The following is a 13,851-nucleotide window of genomic DNA, read 5'->3' on the forward strand; positions in this document are numbered from 1 at the left end:
TGTGTGTGTGTGTGTGTGTTTGTATGAATATATGTCTCTGCATATACGCTACTGGAGGCACCATGCTGCCCTTACCTTCATGTGTTTATGTTGTTTTTGTTTGTTGATTAAAAACATATTTTAAATGAAGTAAAAAAATAATAGTAATAGTAGAGCTGCAGGTAACAAGTATTTTCCTTTTTAATTAATCTGTCAATTACTTTGTGGATCAATTGATCAATAATTTGATCAATAAATAAAATGGATTGAGATTAATTTGCCGTTGAGTGACTACTCAATTCATCAACCAATTCTTTGAGCACTATTTGGTAGATTCACATCATCAACTTTGTCGCAAATTTGTGGCATTATGTAAATGTCAAGCTGAACCCTGAAAGAGAAGCATTAAAGACTCAGCAAGCTACGCATGTAATAGACCGGAACAGAACATTTTAAACGGTGCATTTACATTCACAACCAAAATGAAGAGAAATTACAAAAATAGTTCCACAATGGCAGTGCATACACAATTTATTGCATCAATTATAGAAAACTGTTGTATTTTACATTGTAAGATTTCATGTATTTCTGATGTGTGGCAGCTGTTTGTATGCAATGATATCATTTGACAATAATTCCATCACATTCATGTTAAAAAGTAGAAATCGAAATAATGAAGAGGATGTTGGTTGTTGCCTTTACATCTGGATCAATGTGAATGATTAGCTCAACCAGTATATTGAAGTTCAATATGTAAGACAAAAATCCTTGGGTCTCAGGGATCATCTGATGAGTGAGTCCATCAAACATGCGGCAGGCTGGGAGGAGAGGCATCAGGGATCGGAAAGACCACTTTCTTCCTGAGAGAGAAGGCTGGCTGAGGCATCTGCTTTTTCACACCGGTGGGATCAGTCTTCTTGCTAACATCTGCATTTACCTTTGTCAGGATAGACACAAGGTCATATCCCCTGGAAAAAAACAAAAGCTGCTGTGAGATAGTGAAATAAAAAACTAAGAAAGACACCTAAAATCAGATATCCTCTTATCTCAAATTATCACATATTAAAGCAGTAATTAAAATCATTGAATTTATGAATATTCAAGTTACTTTCTTCAAGTAAAAATAGCAATAACACTCAACAAAAATAAAAATACCACAAAAAAAATAAATCATTTAACAATATCTGATATTTTGCTTCACTGACCGTGGCACCATCTGGACAAGGTTTTGGCACAATGACTGAATAAACCACGAGCCCTTTTTCCTCTCTCTGAAAGAGACGTAAGAAGGAACGGTGGACATTGCCAGCAGGAAATCTGCATCGGACGGGATGGAATCATTAGCCTTAGAAGCATCGCTGCAAACAGGACTAGGTGCAGCAGGACCATCAGCACAAATGCTGACAGCCGTCTGCTTGCTGGTGCCCTGGCAGGCCTGGATAAAAAACAGCTTGGGTTTTTCTGCCAAAGAGGCGCAATTTAACCCGTTGAAAGGTTCCTTCAGCTCCTTAATCTCGACGGTCTGGCCGTCCACGGTGGACACACATCCCTCCTTGCCGTGGCTGAGAACGCAGCATACCAGACAGTCCATCTGACTGTGGTTTCTGCTGCCGAGCTCCCGCAACACAGACAGCATCTCTTCCCGCTTACAGTCCCTCTTTACCTCTACCTCAAAGCCGAGCCACGTAAACACTTTGTGCAGAACCTCTGGAAGACACACAGTTAAATGTAAATACAAAGATGCAGCGATATGCCTGAATACAGACTGAGCACCAGTTTGCACCAATTACATAACTTACTTTCATCGAATATTGTCCCCTCCCGGTTTGTGAGAAAAGGCATGAAGTTGCAGTTGTTGACTATCAAGCAAATACCCCGCTTTGCTGCAGTCATGGGATATTCTTCCAAACCCTACAGAGAAAAATCCATAACCCAAGACAGGATTCAGTGTCACGCTTGCACTTTGATACAATTATGTACTTTTTTTGCCACAAGTAACACGTTTAAACAATAGCTGTACTTCTGCACAACACGCGCAGTGCCACATTACTGGAGCACATGTACTTGTAGAAGAAATAATAAAACGCTCAAACACACCTCAATGTTTGTGTTTGTGTTTGTAGTCTGAGACGCCTGTGCTTCAGAGGAGAACTTGTTTTCTTGAGACGGCAACATTTCCACAGGATCTATCTTCACTATGGGACACATGATTACAGGCAAAAAATTACATTTGAATAGTTAAAAGGTCTGACATGTAATTTCTTCACAGCTTGACACAGAAACTACTTACAATGACCTTTCACGGAGGCATCGCGGCTTGTTTCAGTGTTCAAACTACTCAGTCCAAGGGACAGGGCCTCACTCTCGTCTCCACCAGAAAACGCATTTGGAAAATCTAGGAAATTAATACAAGAGGATTCAGAGTAAATCCATCCACTGCACTGCACTTAAAATGTCTCAGTTGTGACACAACACACAGAACACAAGACTCACCCATAGAGGTGTTGGAAGTATTCACGTAGGACTGTGTGTGACACAAAATACATTTTCCTTAAGACACGAAATATGTCAAAATGTATTTGTCATAGAACTTTTAATGACACATTCTCACCTCAGCCAACGATGGGAATTCTACTGAGAAGAAAAATGTAACAAAATGCGTAAAAATACAATATATGTTCAGTGTGTAAAGTGCAATTTTTCTAGCGTTATAATTAGTGACATTTGAGAGTAAGAAAAAAACATTATGATAGTTAAAGTAAATATGGATGCAACATCTGCCATTTGAAAGAAAAAAATCCATCGCCTAAGTTTGATGTTTATTTGTTTTAGAACTTTGTATCTCATAATTATGTCACACTATATAATATTAATGAGGGAAAACACAATATTTTAAATACAGATATACCACACCATTGTGTTTCAAAATGATCTTAAGACATCTTCTTACCTGGCGTTTCACACGAGACACTCCTCTCTGGTCCTAAAGATTGAGGGACCTAATAACAAACGCAGAAAAAGCAAAGCAAATGGCTAACCAGATAGAATACAGTGTCAGTAACATGACGTCTGTAACTGTCAATGTGGCCATAACATTATCATAGAGATCTGTCACAGAAACTCAGATGGATTCAAAGCATCATCAAAGATTGTACCTGGTTTGTTGCAATAGGGTACGACATAGACCTTGGTCGACCTGATTCTTGAACTACTGGACTGGTGTGAGTTACTGTAGTTAGAAATAACACAAGTAAACCAACGGTGTTGTTATTTACAGACAGAGTGATCAGCAAATATTCAAATTAGATGGAAGTGATATATGAAATGTATGCAGTTTGTTAAGGTTCAGGTAAGGGTTAAGATTAGGTCGTGGCTGTGCTTAAGGCGAGAGTTAGTATCCAGGTAATTCATGTTAAAGTCAATGCAATGTCTCCTCAAGGGGCTTCTTGGAGGCCATGCTGTTTCCTGTGCTGCTTTCCTCACCTCTGAATTCTGAATCAAACTCTTTGACAGTAAACCTACTGTCTCCAATGTCTGCTTTGTATCCTCATTCCCACATTTGTGTTTTTGCAAGTAACATTTGAGCAATGAGACTATTTTTCTGCATCTTACCCTGTAGTGCTTTAAACTGGCTGATCTTGCCTTTCAACATGGGACAGACTTTGGAAATGATGGTCTCCAGTAGATTTAGATTATTGTCACTGATGAGGTCCTTGTGCTCCATGTCCAGGAAGACTTCTAGTGTCGACTGAAAAGTTAAGCAAATTCACAGTTCTACTTTATTTTACCATAACGTAATATGATGCATACTTTATAGCAGAAGCAGAATATTAATTTAGGCGTATGTCATATATAATTAACAGTAAAAATGTTTTTAAAAATGTATCTTTTAGATCAAGAATAAACATTACTATTTACAGAATATTTTGTACGTTTATGACTATGGATGTTGGCTTAAACACCATCTAACTCATGGGGTTCAAACATTGACACTCACAACATTTTCCTCCAGTTTTTTACGTGGAAGATCTTTATCTAACAAGAACTTCACATCTTTCAAGTCATCATCAGTAATCCCCTCAGACAGGTTGTAAAGCAGCTTCCTGGAAATACAGGCACAAAAAAAAAAATGAAAGTAAAACTGTTCAATGTTGTCAAAAGAAGGCCTGGTGCTTGACTGGACAAACAATAGCTCATTATTCTAAGGTCACTGGATAACTTTTGGCAATAAGGATGCAACGCTGATTGGGATTATTTTCTATATCGAGTTAAGTACTTTGATTTTTTTGATTAGTTGAATCATAAAGATATCATGGCTGATACCGATGGGCTCAAATGAGGGTCAGTAAGATTTAGCGAATGTCAAATTATATTCAGAGATAATCAGAAATTGTCTCTTGGTGTATATTAGTAAATATGTAAAAGAAAACTATTACAAATTAAAGTTTGTGAATGTGTAGAAAATATTTTAGAATGGTGAAATGAAATGTGTTTATTAAATATAAGGTGAGGTTACACAAAAAAAGACTAGAATAAGAATCTGTGTACATTAATGTACAGATTAAATGCAGAAAACTGTCTGTGAAACTTCCCACAGTGAAGCTGAAAGTGCACGCTCATATTTAATTACAAGTACAAATTTCGGCACTGCTTTTAACTGTAAAATCTTTTACATAACATCAACGCTGATATCATTTGTGCAAAAATTAGTTTCTGACATTCTCAAATTAGTTTCTGCCGCTATGAATCTTTTCTACACACTCAGACACACACATGTTTATATACAATAACAGAGAGAATAACTTCTCCACGGCATTTCACCAGCTGAATTATTTGAATGTGGGTTTATCTATGAACTAAATCATGCTTGTTGCTTTACTTAAAAAGAGTAGAACATAGGAAGTCCACCTGTAAGGGGAGATGAGGCTCCTGGGAGTAGATGCTCCGTCAGAGAGGTCAGAGAGGTCGAGGTCACGTATCAGTTTGTGGCGTTGGATGATGACGAGAAGCTCAGTGAGCAGGTGTGGTCGCTCAGCAGAGAGGTGGTCTTGATACCGCAGACGAGAGAAGAGGTCACTGGCCGACTTCACTGTGGTCGGGTTCCGGCCCAGTAAGTCAGTGCACAGAAATGCCAAAGCTCTCTCCTCACCCATACTCAGGGCCTTCCCTACATCTAAGAGCAGCCTCTGGAAATCCATTTTGTGTGCTAAAAAAAAAGAGATACAAGATAGCTTCACTCAGGAGTCTGGTTTCTCTGTTGTGAAGTATTTGGCCTGACAATTAACAGTATGTGGTACATCATGCCAGCTGTTCTTTCTCCTCACAGATAAACATTGATAACGCTGCATGGTATTCTGGAGGAGCTTTTATGATTATTTTGTTGTGTCAAGTGTCATAACAGTGGCATAATCACAACAGCCTGACATGCCAGCACATGATCACATCAACACATTTTCACTATCAAACATCCAACAACTTTGATTAGATTAGATTTCAGCTCGATGTAATTATTAAACCAGACGCATCGACTTGAAAAATGTGTGTTACCTGTTTGGAGAAGAGTGTTCAGCAGGTCCGACTACCGAAGAGGATATGTGTTGTCCTCTTCAACATACTCTTGTTGGGTCAACTGTATACGATCGAAGACCACTGATACATTTATATATGAGCTATAATATACACGATAGGAACTTAACGGAGACGTTGCAGGATGCGGTTTCTCTGAAAAACAATTCCAGTTAAGTAGGAAGTAAAAATCGAAAGTAAAAAGAGCGAATGCGCGCGGACCGAGGATCACGGAGCTGCTATTGGCCGATGCTGCACATAAATAAATAAGTAAATAAATTAGCCTTTCTGCCAGAAATCTCCTCACGTTTTCAGCAACAAACGTACTTGGTTAGGTTTAGAAATAAACCCTTTCTGGAAGAAACTCCTAAAGGCAACCGTCTCTCGACAACCGAGGGAACCGGTGACGCACACATGCCCTTTTTTGGACACTCCAGAAAGTGGAACTGCGGTCAAGTCAGAAGAATTTTTGAAATATTTCAGTGTTGATTTAACCACAGAGACCGAGTGTCAGCTGACTTGACTACAGTAAAGTGGAGGTGCTTCTAGAAGTTGACACAGAGACGGGCACGGATTGAGTCATAACCACCAAGTCATAAAAACAGCTCAATAATTAATCTTTGCCTTTTTTTGATCATTTAGTCATGCACCACCAAATGTTGTGGCTATTTTGTTGCTGACTCATTGTAGTCCACTTGGATAGTCCACTAAGTCAAGGATAATCAACTTACAGCCATGACAGGCTACTTTAATTTATTCTTAAAATGAACAAACAAACAAACAGGTAATCCAACATCATCACATACAAATGCTCACTTTTGATTGGTTACATATCACATAGGAACATATGATAGCAAAACTAAACCAACAAATATAGTTCAAATGTGTGATCACCATTTTGAATCAGTGTGTAAGGTGTAATAAACTGCAGGTAACCATAGCAACAATACAGATCTTCATTCAGTGTTAACTCACCCGACTGAAAGGATTTAAACAAACTACGAAACTTGTTTTAAATGGATAACAATGTCCTTTTCTGATCAGCATTTAAAGCTGTCTTGATAAGGATAATAAAGGCATCGGCTGAGGCCTTCACCCTGTCAGTTAATTTTAGTTATCGGGACATCTTATGGTGTATCACCACTAATAAAGCCTGTGTATAATAAACTCGTTATTGAGAGCCACAGATAACGTTTAGGTAAAAATCATACATTAAGTAGGCCTGTAATATCCTGAAATAAAAGTGAAATATTCTAGTTTTTCAGTGGGGAATAAAATATTATAACCTGGATATTAACTATTTGTAGTAGAATGTGTTTGATCTGGCTTTGATCTTCAGGGTCTTGATGTGTCCTCTGGGTCTCACTCTGACACTGATCCATGCCCGGGTGTTAGATCCTGAGCTGAAGGACTCTATAAAAGACCCACATACATAGATACACACACACACACACACACACACACACACACACACACACACACACACTAATGCACTTTAATGCTGATGGTAAAGGTGAATTTCAACTACTTTGTGTGCTTTATCTTCTGGGTAGCTTGTGAATAATAACTGCTATTAGACATATGTTTCAATGTGCCACATTAACGCACATCTACTATTATCGCTGAACATTGCACATATTCTCTTTACTATGAATGTATGCACATCCTCTGATAAATGTTTTTGCACATCCTGGACAAAGCTGTACAGCTCTCTCGTGCTATTATATTGTAGGCAAACATTACAGTTATAACAGACATATTTGTTATATTATTTTTCTAGCATCTTTTTCATCTTTTTATATTTATGTTATGTATATATGCTACTTGACGTTTTGCAGTATAGTAATAATATTAATATATAAAAAAATACATAAATAAAAATATAGAGCAGTAATATTAGTGGCGCCATATAAACTTCGATTAGTCCCACATGAAGAGGAATACCATGGACACTTACTCTGAGTGATGAGGGAGTGTAAAGCGGTGGTGTGTCTCCGACCCAGGCCGTGACTCATGGACAGCACGCAGTCCAGATAAAGGTCCCAGAAGACCCGGGCCAGGTCCCAAAACAGCGCCGTGTGTTTGCTGTTGTCTGACGACCTGAGGAACACCATCATGTCCCAGAAGGCGGGCACAGTGTCAGCAATCCTCGGGGAGCGCATCTCCAGCAGCAGAGCCGAGGAAGACTCCCAGCAATGTGGGTTCGACCGGTGGGCCGTCAGGGGGTCGCCGTGAGCCGGCTTCTGGCTCTGCAGCGGCACGGCACACATGCAGCTCAGCACAAACACTGTGGCCACAGGTGTGTTCAGGAGCACTGGGACCATCTGCAGACGACGCAACAGGTCACATATTATCAGTAAAGTGAACTAACATTACTGATTAAGCCATTCATTTAGCTATTTTAAAAGCTCAGCAAGTTAACACCTACAAACTGACACACGTCTCTCAAAACAAATGTGTGTGTTTTTTTTTTTTAGGAAATACCTTTACAATTATGCAATGTGGATGCTATAAACTATAATGCATATAATGCATTTCAGAAGGCTACATCTGCAAACATATAGGCAAACATATGCCCATATCTTAATCCGTGTGCTATACAAGGTCCATACATTTTTTTTAATTACAGGCTAATAATTCGCCCTACAATTATAAGTTTTGACAATAATCATCTCTGCAGATTAGTCCTGTAATTAACCAGGAAACATAAAGGACACCAAACAATTTGTAGAACAGATCCGTAATCTACCAGAAAACGGAATAAATGATCAAATATAAATAATGACAATATGAAAGTAGTCTAAATAAAGAGCAGTCATGAAAATAAATGTACTTACCACCAAAGCTGGGCCGAGTAACAAGACTGGTGTTGATTGGAGCTTAGTCAATATCTGTTGGGTCCTAATTGACGTCAATGCCTCCCTCCTTTGCGAGCAGTGCTTGTGTACTTATTCATATAAGTTCAACCTTTAAGAACATTTTGCTGCCATTATAAATTTTGTCAGAGACTCTTGGTCATGTTCAGGTAATCTTCTTTTCAATGCTATTTTGATTCTCTTTGTTGCATTATTTTCCAATTATTTTTTTAATTCATTTGCATTATGGAAAAAGTGAAAAAAATAATTGCCCTCGAAAGGGTAAAAAATATTATTACAAATGAGATTTTGTTTTCTTGTTTAGTGAGGATGTGTTGTAAAAGAAAGGACATGTCTGAGGTTTGTTCTGCACACGCTGATCAACTTGGTAAATCAGGAATAAATCCAGTGGCTTTTCCAACTAATTAATAATAAATATTCTTAGGTAGACTAATGTGGTAGCTTCCCTGCTGTGTCCCAAAAAACAACAACATTTGAGTAAAGGGGTTTCTTAAATACCGCTTTGTGCAGATTAGGATCCTGCCCAACAACAGAAGCTTTAACGTTTATGTCCAGCTGCTTCAGATGCTTCAGAGCATTTGATTTAAGGTGTCTGCCATCTGAAATAAAATGTTGCTTTTGATTCTTTTGCATTAAGAAAATCTAATTGTTTGTGGCTCAAATTAAGAAAAAAAAAGTGTGTGACCATATCCACATTCAGAGCGTTAAGGCAGTGGTATATTATGTTTAATAAAAAGCTGGCAGAAAACATAAGCAATCTGTCGTCAGAATCTTGGGTGGTTCTGCTTTTTGTAAAAAACGAGCTGAGTCATTAAAAGTGTTTCGGAGAGTGATGCACGAGTTACATTTCTATGCTTTTACTGAAATGTCACATGCATACCTGATCTCAAATGCAATTACTTTCTCAGTGAGAGGCCAACACTAAATGCACTGGGAAGGTTTCTTACCCATTCATTCATTCTTCTGATGATGCAAGGAAGCAGACTTTGTGACAATTTCCACTGCAAAGCCTAAATTATACATTTGAAAGGAAAACCATTTTCAGATTCATATTGAACCACAAAATGTGGTGTTACGGTGCTTCTAGACTTGAAGGGAGGCTGGAAGGTACAAATTATTATTATTAACTGAGGAGGTATTGTTTAGGGAGCATGGGTTATGAGGGAATAACACTTCTAAGGGGAGATTTTTTCTCTCCACACACTGATCATCAAGGTTACAGATCAGTGATTCCCACCCAAGGGCACTATGTGCACGAGCTTGTAACTTTAACTTTTAATCAGAAATCAGATACTTTCAAAGCAAGTTCTTAATCTTTTGTACTGATGATAACCAGGAGAGTTTTATGCTGATCCAAGCAGTAAAACATTACATTGTTGAAGTCAAAAATAATAACTTGGGATGTTTTTGTTTTTTTCTGACTTAGATTTATGCTCAAGTAGTCAGAAATATCCAATATTATGGACACATTTTTAAGATTTCAAACCAAGTTTTCATAGTCACCAGAATGTACCACAAACATTTTCAATATCAATTTTAACAATTTAAATATATCTGTCACTGTGTAATACACTCAAAACAATTGCTTGAACATTTGTAAAGTTGACCTCACGTGTCTTAACATGATATTAGAACTCTTACACTCTCAAGCTCCCCAAGGAGGTCGATTTTTGCCTGATCTCCACATTGAGGAGAAGCTTGTTCTGTAGACCATCCCTGAAAACTGGTCCAATAACACCACATTACCCAAAGACTTAAAGGAACGAGGGGACCCTAACAAATAAGAAAAACATCTGTGTTTCAGTTTTCAGTCGGAAACAATGATGAGACTTTTACGGGGGAGTTTTGGAGGAACAGGAGCTGAAAAATCGGACTACTCAGTGGCTCCAACGTGAACAAAAGAAATGGACGAGATTTTTTAGTGACAGTAAAACATCTCTGATATACAATAAGAAAGAAAGATTGCATCTGGTGAAAAAGACATCCACTCTGTATGTATCTAATTTCAAGCCTTTGGTCACAAGTCAAAGTCAAATCTCAAGTTTCTGATGTTTGCAATGAATGTTCTATCATCTGCTGCAGGAAAGCAATGGCAAACAGTGCCGTATTCATTGTGTGCACATTAGCTATCATCGGTTATAGCTAGCCCATTCATTTAGCCTTAGTAATCACTTCCTTTAGTTTTAGTCTTGTAAATGCATAAACACCCCGTAGAAAATGTGTAGGAACTGAGTTTGGTGTGGGACGACTGTGAGTAGACTATGGAGAACGACTTTTGCCTCAAGGAAGTTCTGGCAAAACGTTAGACAACTCAGAAAGCAATGCTTGGATCAGGCTACTGCACTCAGCAGGTGAGGAGAACTGTGGACCCAGACTGGGGATATTGGCGAGCAGTGAAAAGAGCACTTTTAAGGAACTTCTGAACCCGACCAACACATCCTCCGTGGAGGAGGCAGAGTTTGAAGAGGGTATGCTTCAATTATCGGGGTACCACACTTCTCACCCTGGGAAAGTTTATTCTAGGGTGCTGGAAAGGAGGCTCTGACTGATTAGTGAACCTCAGATCCAGGAGGAGCAATGCAAATTCAGTCCTGGAACAGTGGACCTGCTCTTTACTATTGCAGGTCTGTTGGAGATGTCATGGGAGTTTGCATGTGCTTTGGGGACTTGGAGAAGGCTTACAACTTGTCCCCCAAGGGAGTCCTGCGGGAATAAAGGGGTATTGGGGTCAATGCTACAAAAACTCCGGTCCTTGTATGAATGGTGAGAGCTGTGTCTGTATACTTGGCACAAAGTCAAACCTGTTTCGAGAGGGTTTGGTCCTTCGCCAGGATTGTCCCTTGTCACCGATCTGGTTTGTGATTTTCGTGGACAGGACTTCCAGGCACAGCGAGGGGGAGTGTCCGGTTTGGGGACCACAGAATTGCGGCTCCGTTCTTTCTCAGACCGTGACCTTCAGCTCTCACTGGGGCAGTTTGTAGCAGAGTGTGAAGCGGTCAGGATGAGAGTCAGTACCTCCAAGTCTGAGGCCATTGTTCTCTGCTCTGGAAAACCATGGATTGTGCCCTCGGGTGGGGGTGTGAGTTACTGCCCCACCCGAGGGAGTTCAAGTATCTTGGGGTGTTGTTTACTGAGGATAAAATGGAGCAGGAGATAGACAGGCGGTTCGTTGCGGCATCAGAACCTATGGTTGTTAGCTTTGGGTAGTGACCGAAAGAATGCGATTGCAGATACAAGTGCCTGGAATGAGCTTACTTTGTAGGGTAGCTGGGCTCATCCTTAGAGATAGGGTGACAAGCTCAGACATCCGGAAGGAGCTCGTAGTACAGCTGCTTCCTCATGACGGAAGGGGCCAGCTGAGGTAGTTCAGCTATCTGATCAGGATGCCTCCTGGACGCCTCCCTTTAGACGTTTTCTGGGCAAGTCCAACCAGGGCCGCAGAGTAGACCCAGAACACATTGGAGGGATTACATACCGAGAAATCCCATATCACGGAACACCTTGGGTCCTCCAGGAAGAGCTGGAAAACATTGCTGAGGAGAGGGATTTCTGTAACGCACTGCCCTTAGGCCTGCAGCCCCAGTGACCTGGCCCCGGATAAGCAGAGCATAATGGATGAATGAATGGATTAACTGAACTGTTTGACATTTTAGGAAATCTCCTATTCACTTTTTGCAGAGACTTATTTTTCGGAATCAATACCACTTAATATCACCATGTCCACACATGAACCTAACGTTACAACCGTTAGCTTAATGTGGCTCTTTCCCAAAACAATATTCCTGGCAGAAACTCTAAAGTTAAATACAACAACTTCACATTGTTCATAGTCTGAGTCAGTGTTATTACAGTTAATTGTAAAATCAGCTTCACTGAGTTGCTCTCTTAAATTTCCAGTCAAATTCAGTCATATATCCGCGATACTGAAGGGGATAAAATAAAAACATGATGATTCGGCAGGGAAAACACAGAAGCGCTCAGATAAAATTTGTCAGTAGTTTATTCATCGGTCCAAATGTACATGATGCAGTGAGAGAGGGACACCGGATGATGAGTAAAATGGAGGATTACAACGATGCCAGTGCTATGGCAGCACCTGGAACACACCAACTATCAGCCGGACTGGAAATAATAGCCCTGCACAAGAAAACTGTCCAGGTCTCGATATGTACAGGCACCATACAGTGTGTTTGTGTACATGCGTGTTCATGTGTGAGATTAAAAATATCAGACCGGATGAAAAACACACAAAAAAATATTTTCAGTTCCACAAATGTAAAAGGGTGCTCTTTCGCTTTTCATTGGAAATATTAATTCATTCTTTTTTTTGTCCTATTTGTCCATTCATAGTTTGAGTACGTTGAAGAGAAGTGAAACCAGAAGTAGGAGTGGCCAAATACAAAAGATTAGCTGATTGGCAGAACGTTTTTGTAATTCCATGTCTACGTTGATATTAATATACCCATACGTTTGTGCAATATCTCTCTTTGCATAGTAAATAAAAGTTAAAATGTTTTTGTTGTTGACATGCACCTATCTTTTGTAGCATATTTTTCTTGCAGATTTTGGGGACTCCCATATAGAATTATAAGCCCACTATAGTGAATGCATGCAGCGTTACCGGTAGAGCTGAACTTGGTGTCTACTAAGAGTTTATGAGAGCAAAATGTTAAGTCAGTATAGTGGGTGTTGATGAGGACTGTTACGTGAGACCTGGCTGGACAGGTGAGCGCCTGCATGGACAGATGTTATGCCCCCAGCAGTAGGAGAGGCACCACTGGCTGCAGACAGAGGGGAAAGTGCTCTGTGTGCAACAACATCCATATGTTCAGGTGATTGGTTCTTTGGCTTTTGAGTCACTGTTGAAGATACTCCGGGAGGGGGGTTGTCTTGTGACATTAATCTGAGGCGACATCCGTCTGAATTACTCCACAGTAGAACTGACATGCTTCTCCTCGACCACCATGGCTACTCTGTCCACTGAGTCTAAGCTTGAACCTCCGCCCAGACAATGGCAGGAGGCTGTGCAGCGTGCGATTACAATTTTGGCCTAAATCCCAATTTTTGTCAGGAACATTACCAAAAACACCCGCTATACAACATGCTAAGATAAAAAATATAAATTAAAATATAAGCAATTGATGTCCTTTTAAAATATGCTGTTATTCCAAACCTGAACTCTTTATTTATGTACAATTTTGTAGGTGGTCTGCACTGCCCCTATGGGCCCTTACATGCAGCCTCCTTAATCATCTACAGCCCCTAAAACGTGAACCATAGGAACTTTAACCGTCTTTCCACTGGGTTTGGTTTTTAACGAGGCTACCCCTGCATTAGATAATTCAGTTTTTTTTTTTTCTTTGTATGTGTTTGCGGTATAGCTTTTGTAGCCATGCAGAGCCCTGCAGAGAGGGCTCTTCATGCCCGGGGG

The 13,851-nt window shown here is 39.8% G+C and overlaps 1 protein-coding gene across 2 annotated transcripts; it reads right to left on the minus strand.

Annotated features, from left to right (window-relative positions):
• Positions 1-481: 481 nt before the first annotated feature.
• casp10 (caspase 10, apoptosis-related cysteine peptidase) lies at positions 482-6,126 on the minus strand. 2 transcript variants are annotated; one of them, XM_031858757.1, is made up of 13 exons: positions 5,527-6,126; positions 4,888-5,185; positions 3,977-4,082; positions 3,592-3,727; positions 3,135-3,208; positions 2,930-2,978; positions 2,591-2,610; positions 2,473-2,503; positions 2,270-2,374; positions 2,077-2,174; positions 1,779-1,890; positions 1,185-1,686; positions 482-947 (listed from the first exon to the last, which is right to left on the minus strand). In XM_031858757.1, exons 2-13 carry the CDS (start codon positions 5,175-5,177, stop codon positions 782-784), a joined length of 1,689 nt encoding a protein of 562 aa, XP_031714617.1. In that variant the 5' UTR covers positions 5,178-5,185; positions 5,527-6,126; the 3' UTR covers positions 482-781. The 2 variants fall into 2 exon arrangements, with proteins under 2 accessions (XP_031714617.1, XP_031714616.1); XM_031858756.1 differs by having other exon boundaries at positions 2,591-2,613; positions 5,527-6,125.
• Positions 6,127-13,851: the final 7,725 nt, after the last annotated feature.

This window comes from Anarrhichthys ocellatus, unplaced genomic scaffold, assembly GCF_004355925.1.
Source record: "Anarrhichthys ocellatus isolate YVR2014 unplaced genomic scaffold, GSC_Weel_1.0 scaffold20, whole genome shotgun sequence".
NCBI lineage: Eukaryota > Metazoa > Chordata > Actinopteri > Perciformes > Anarhichadidae > Anarrhichthys > Anarrhichthys ocellatus.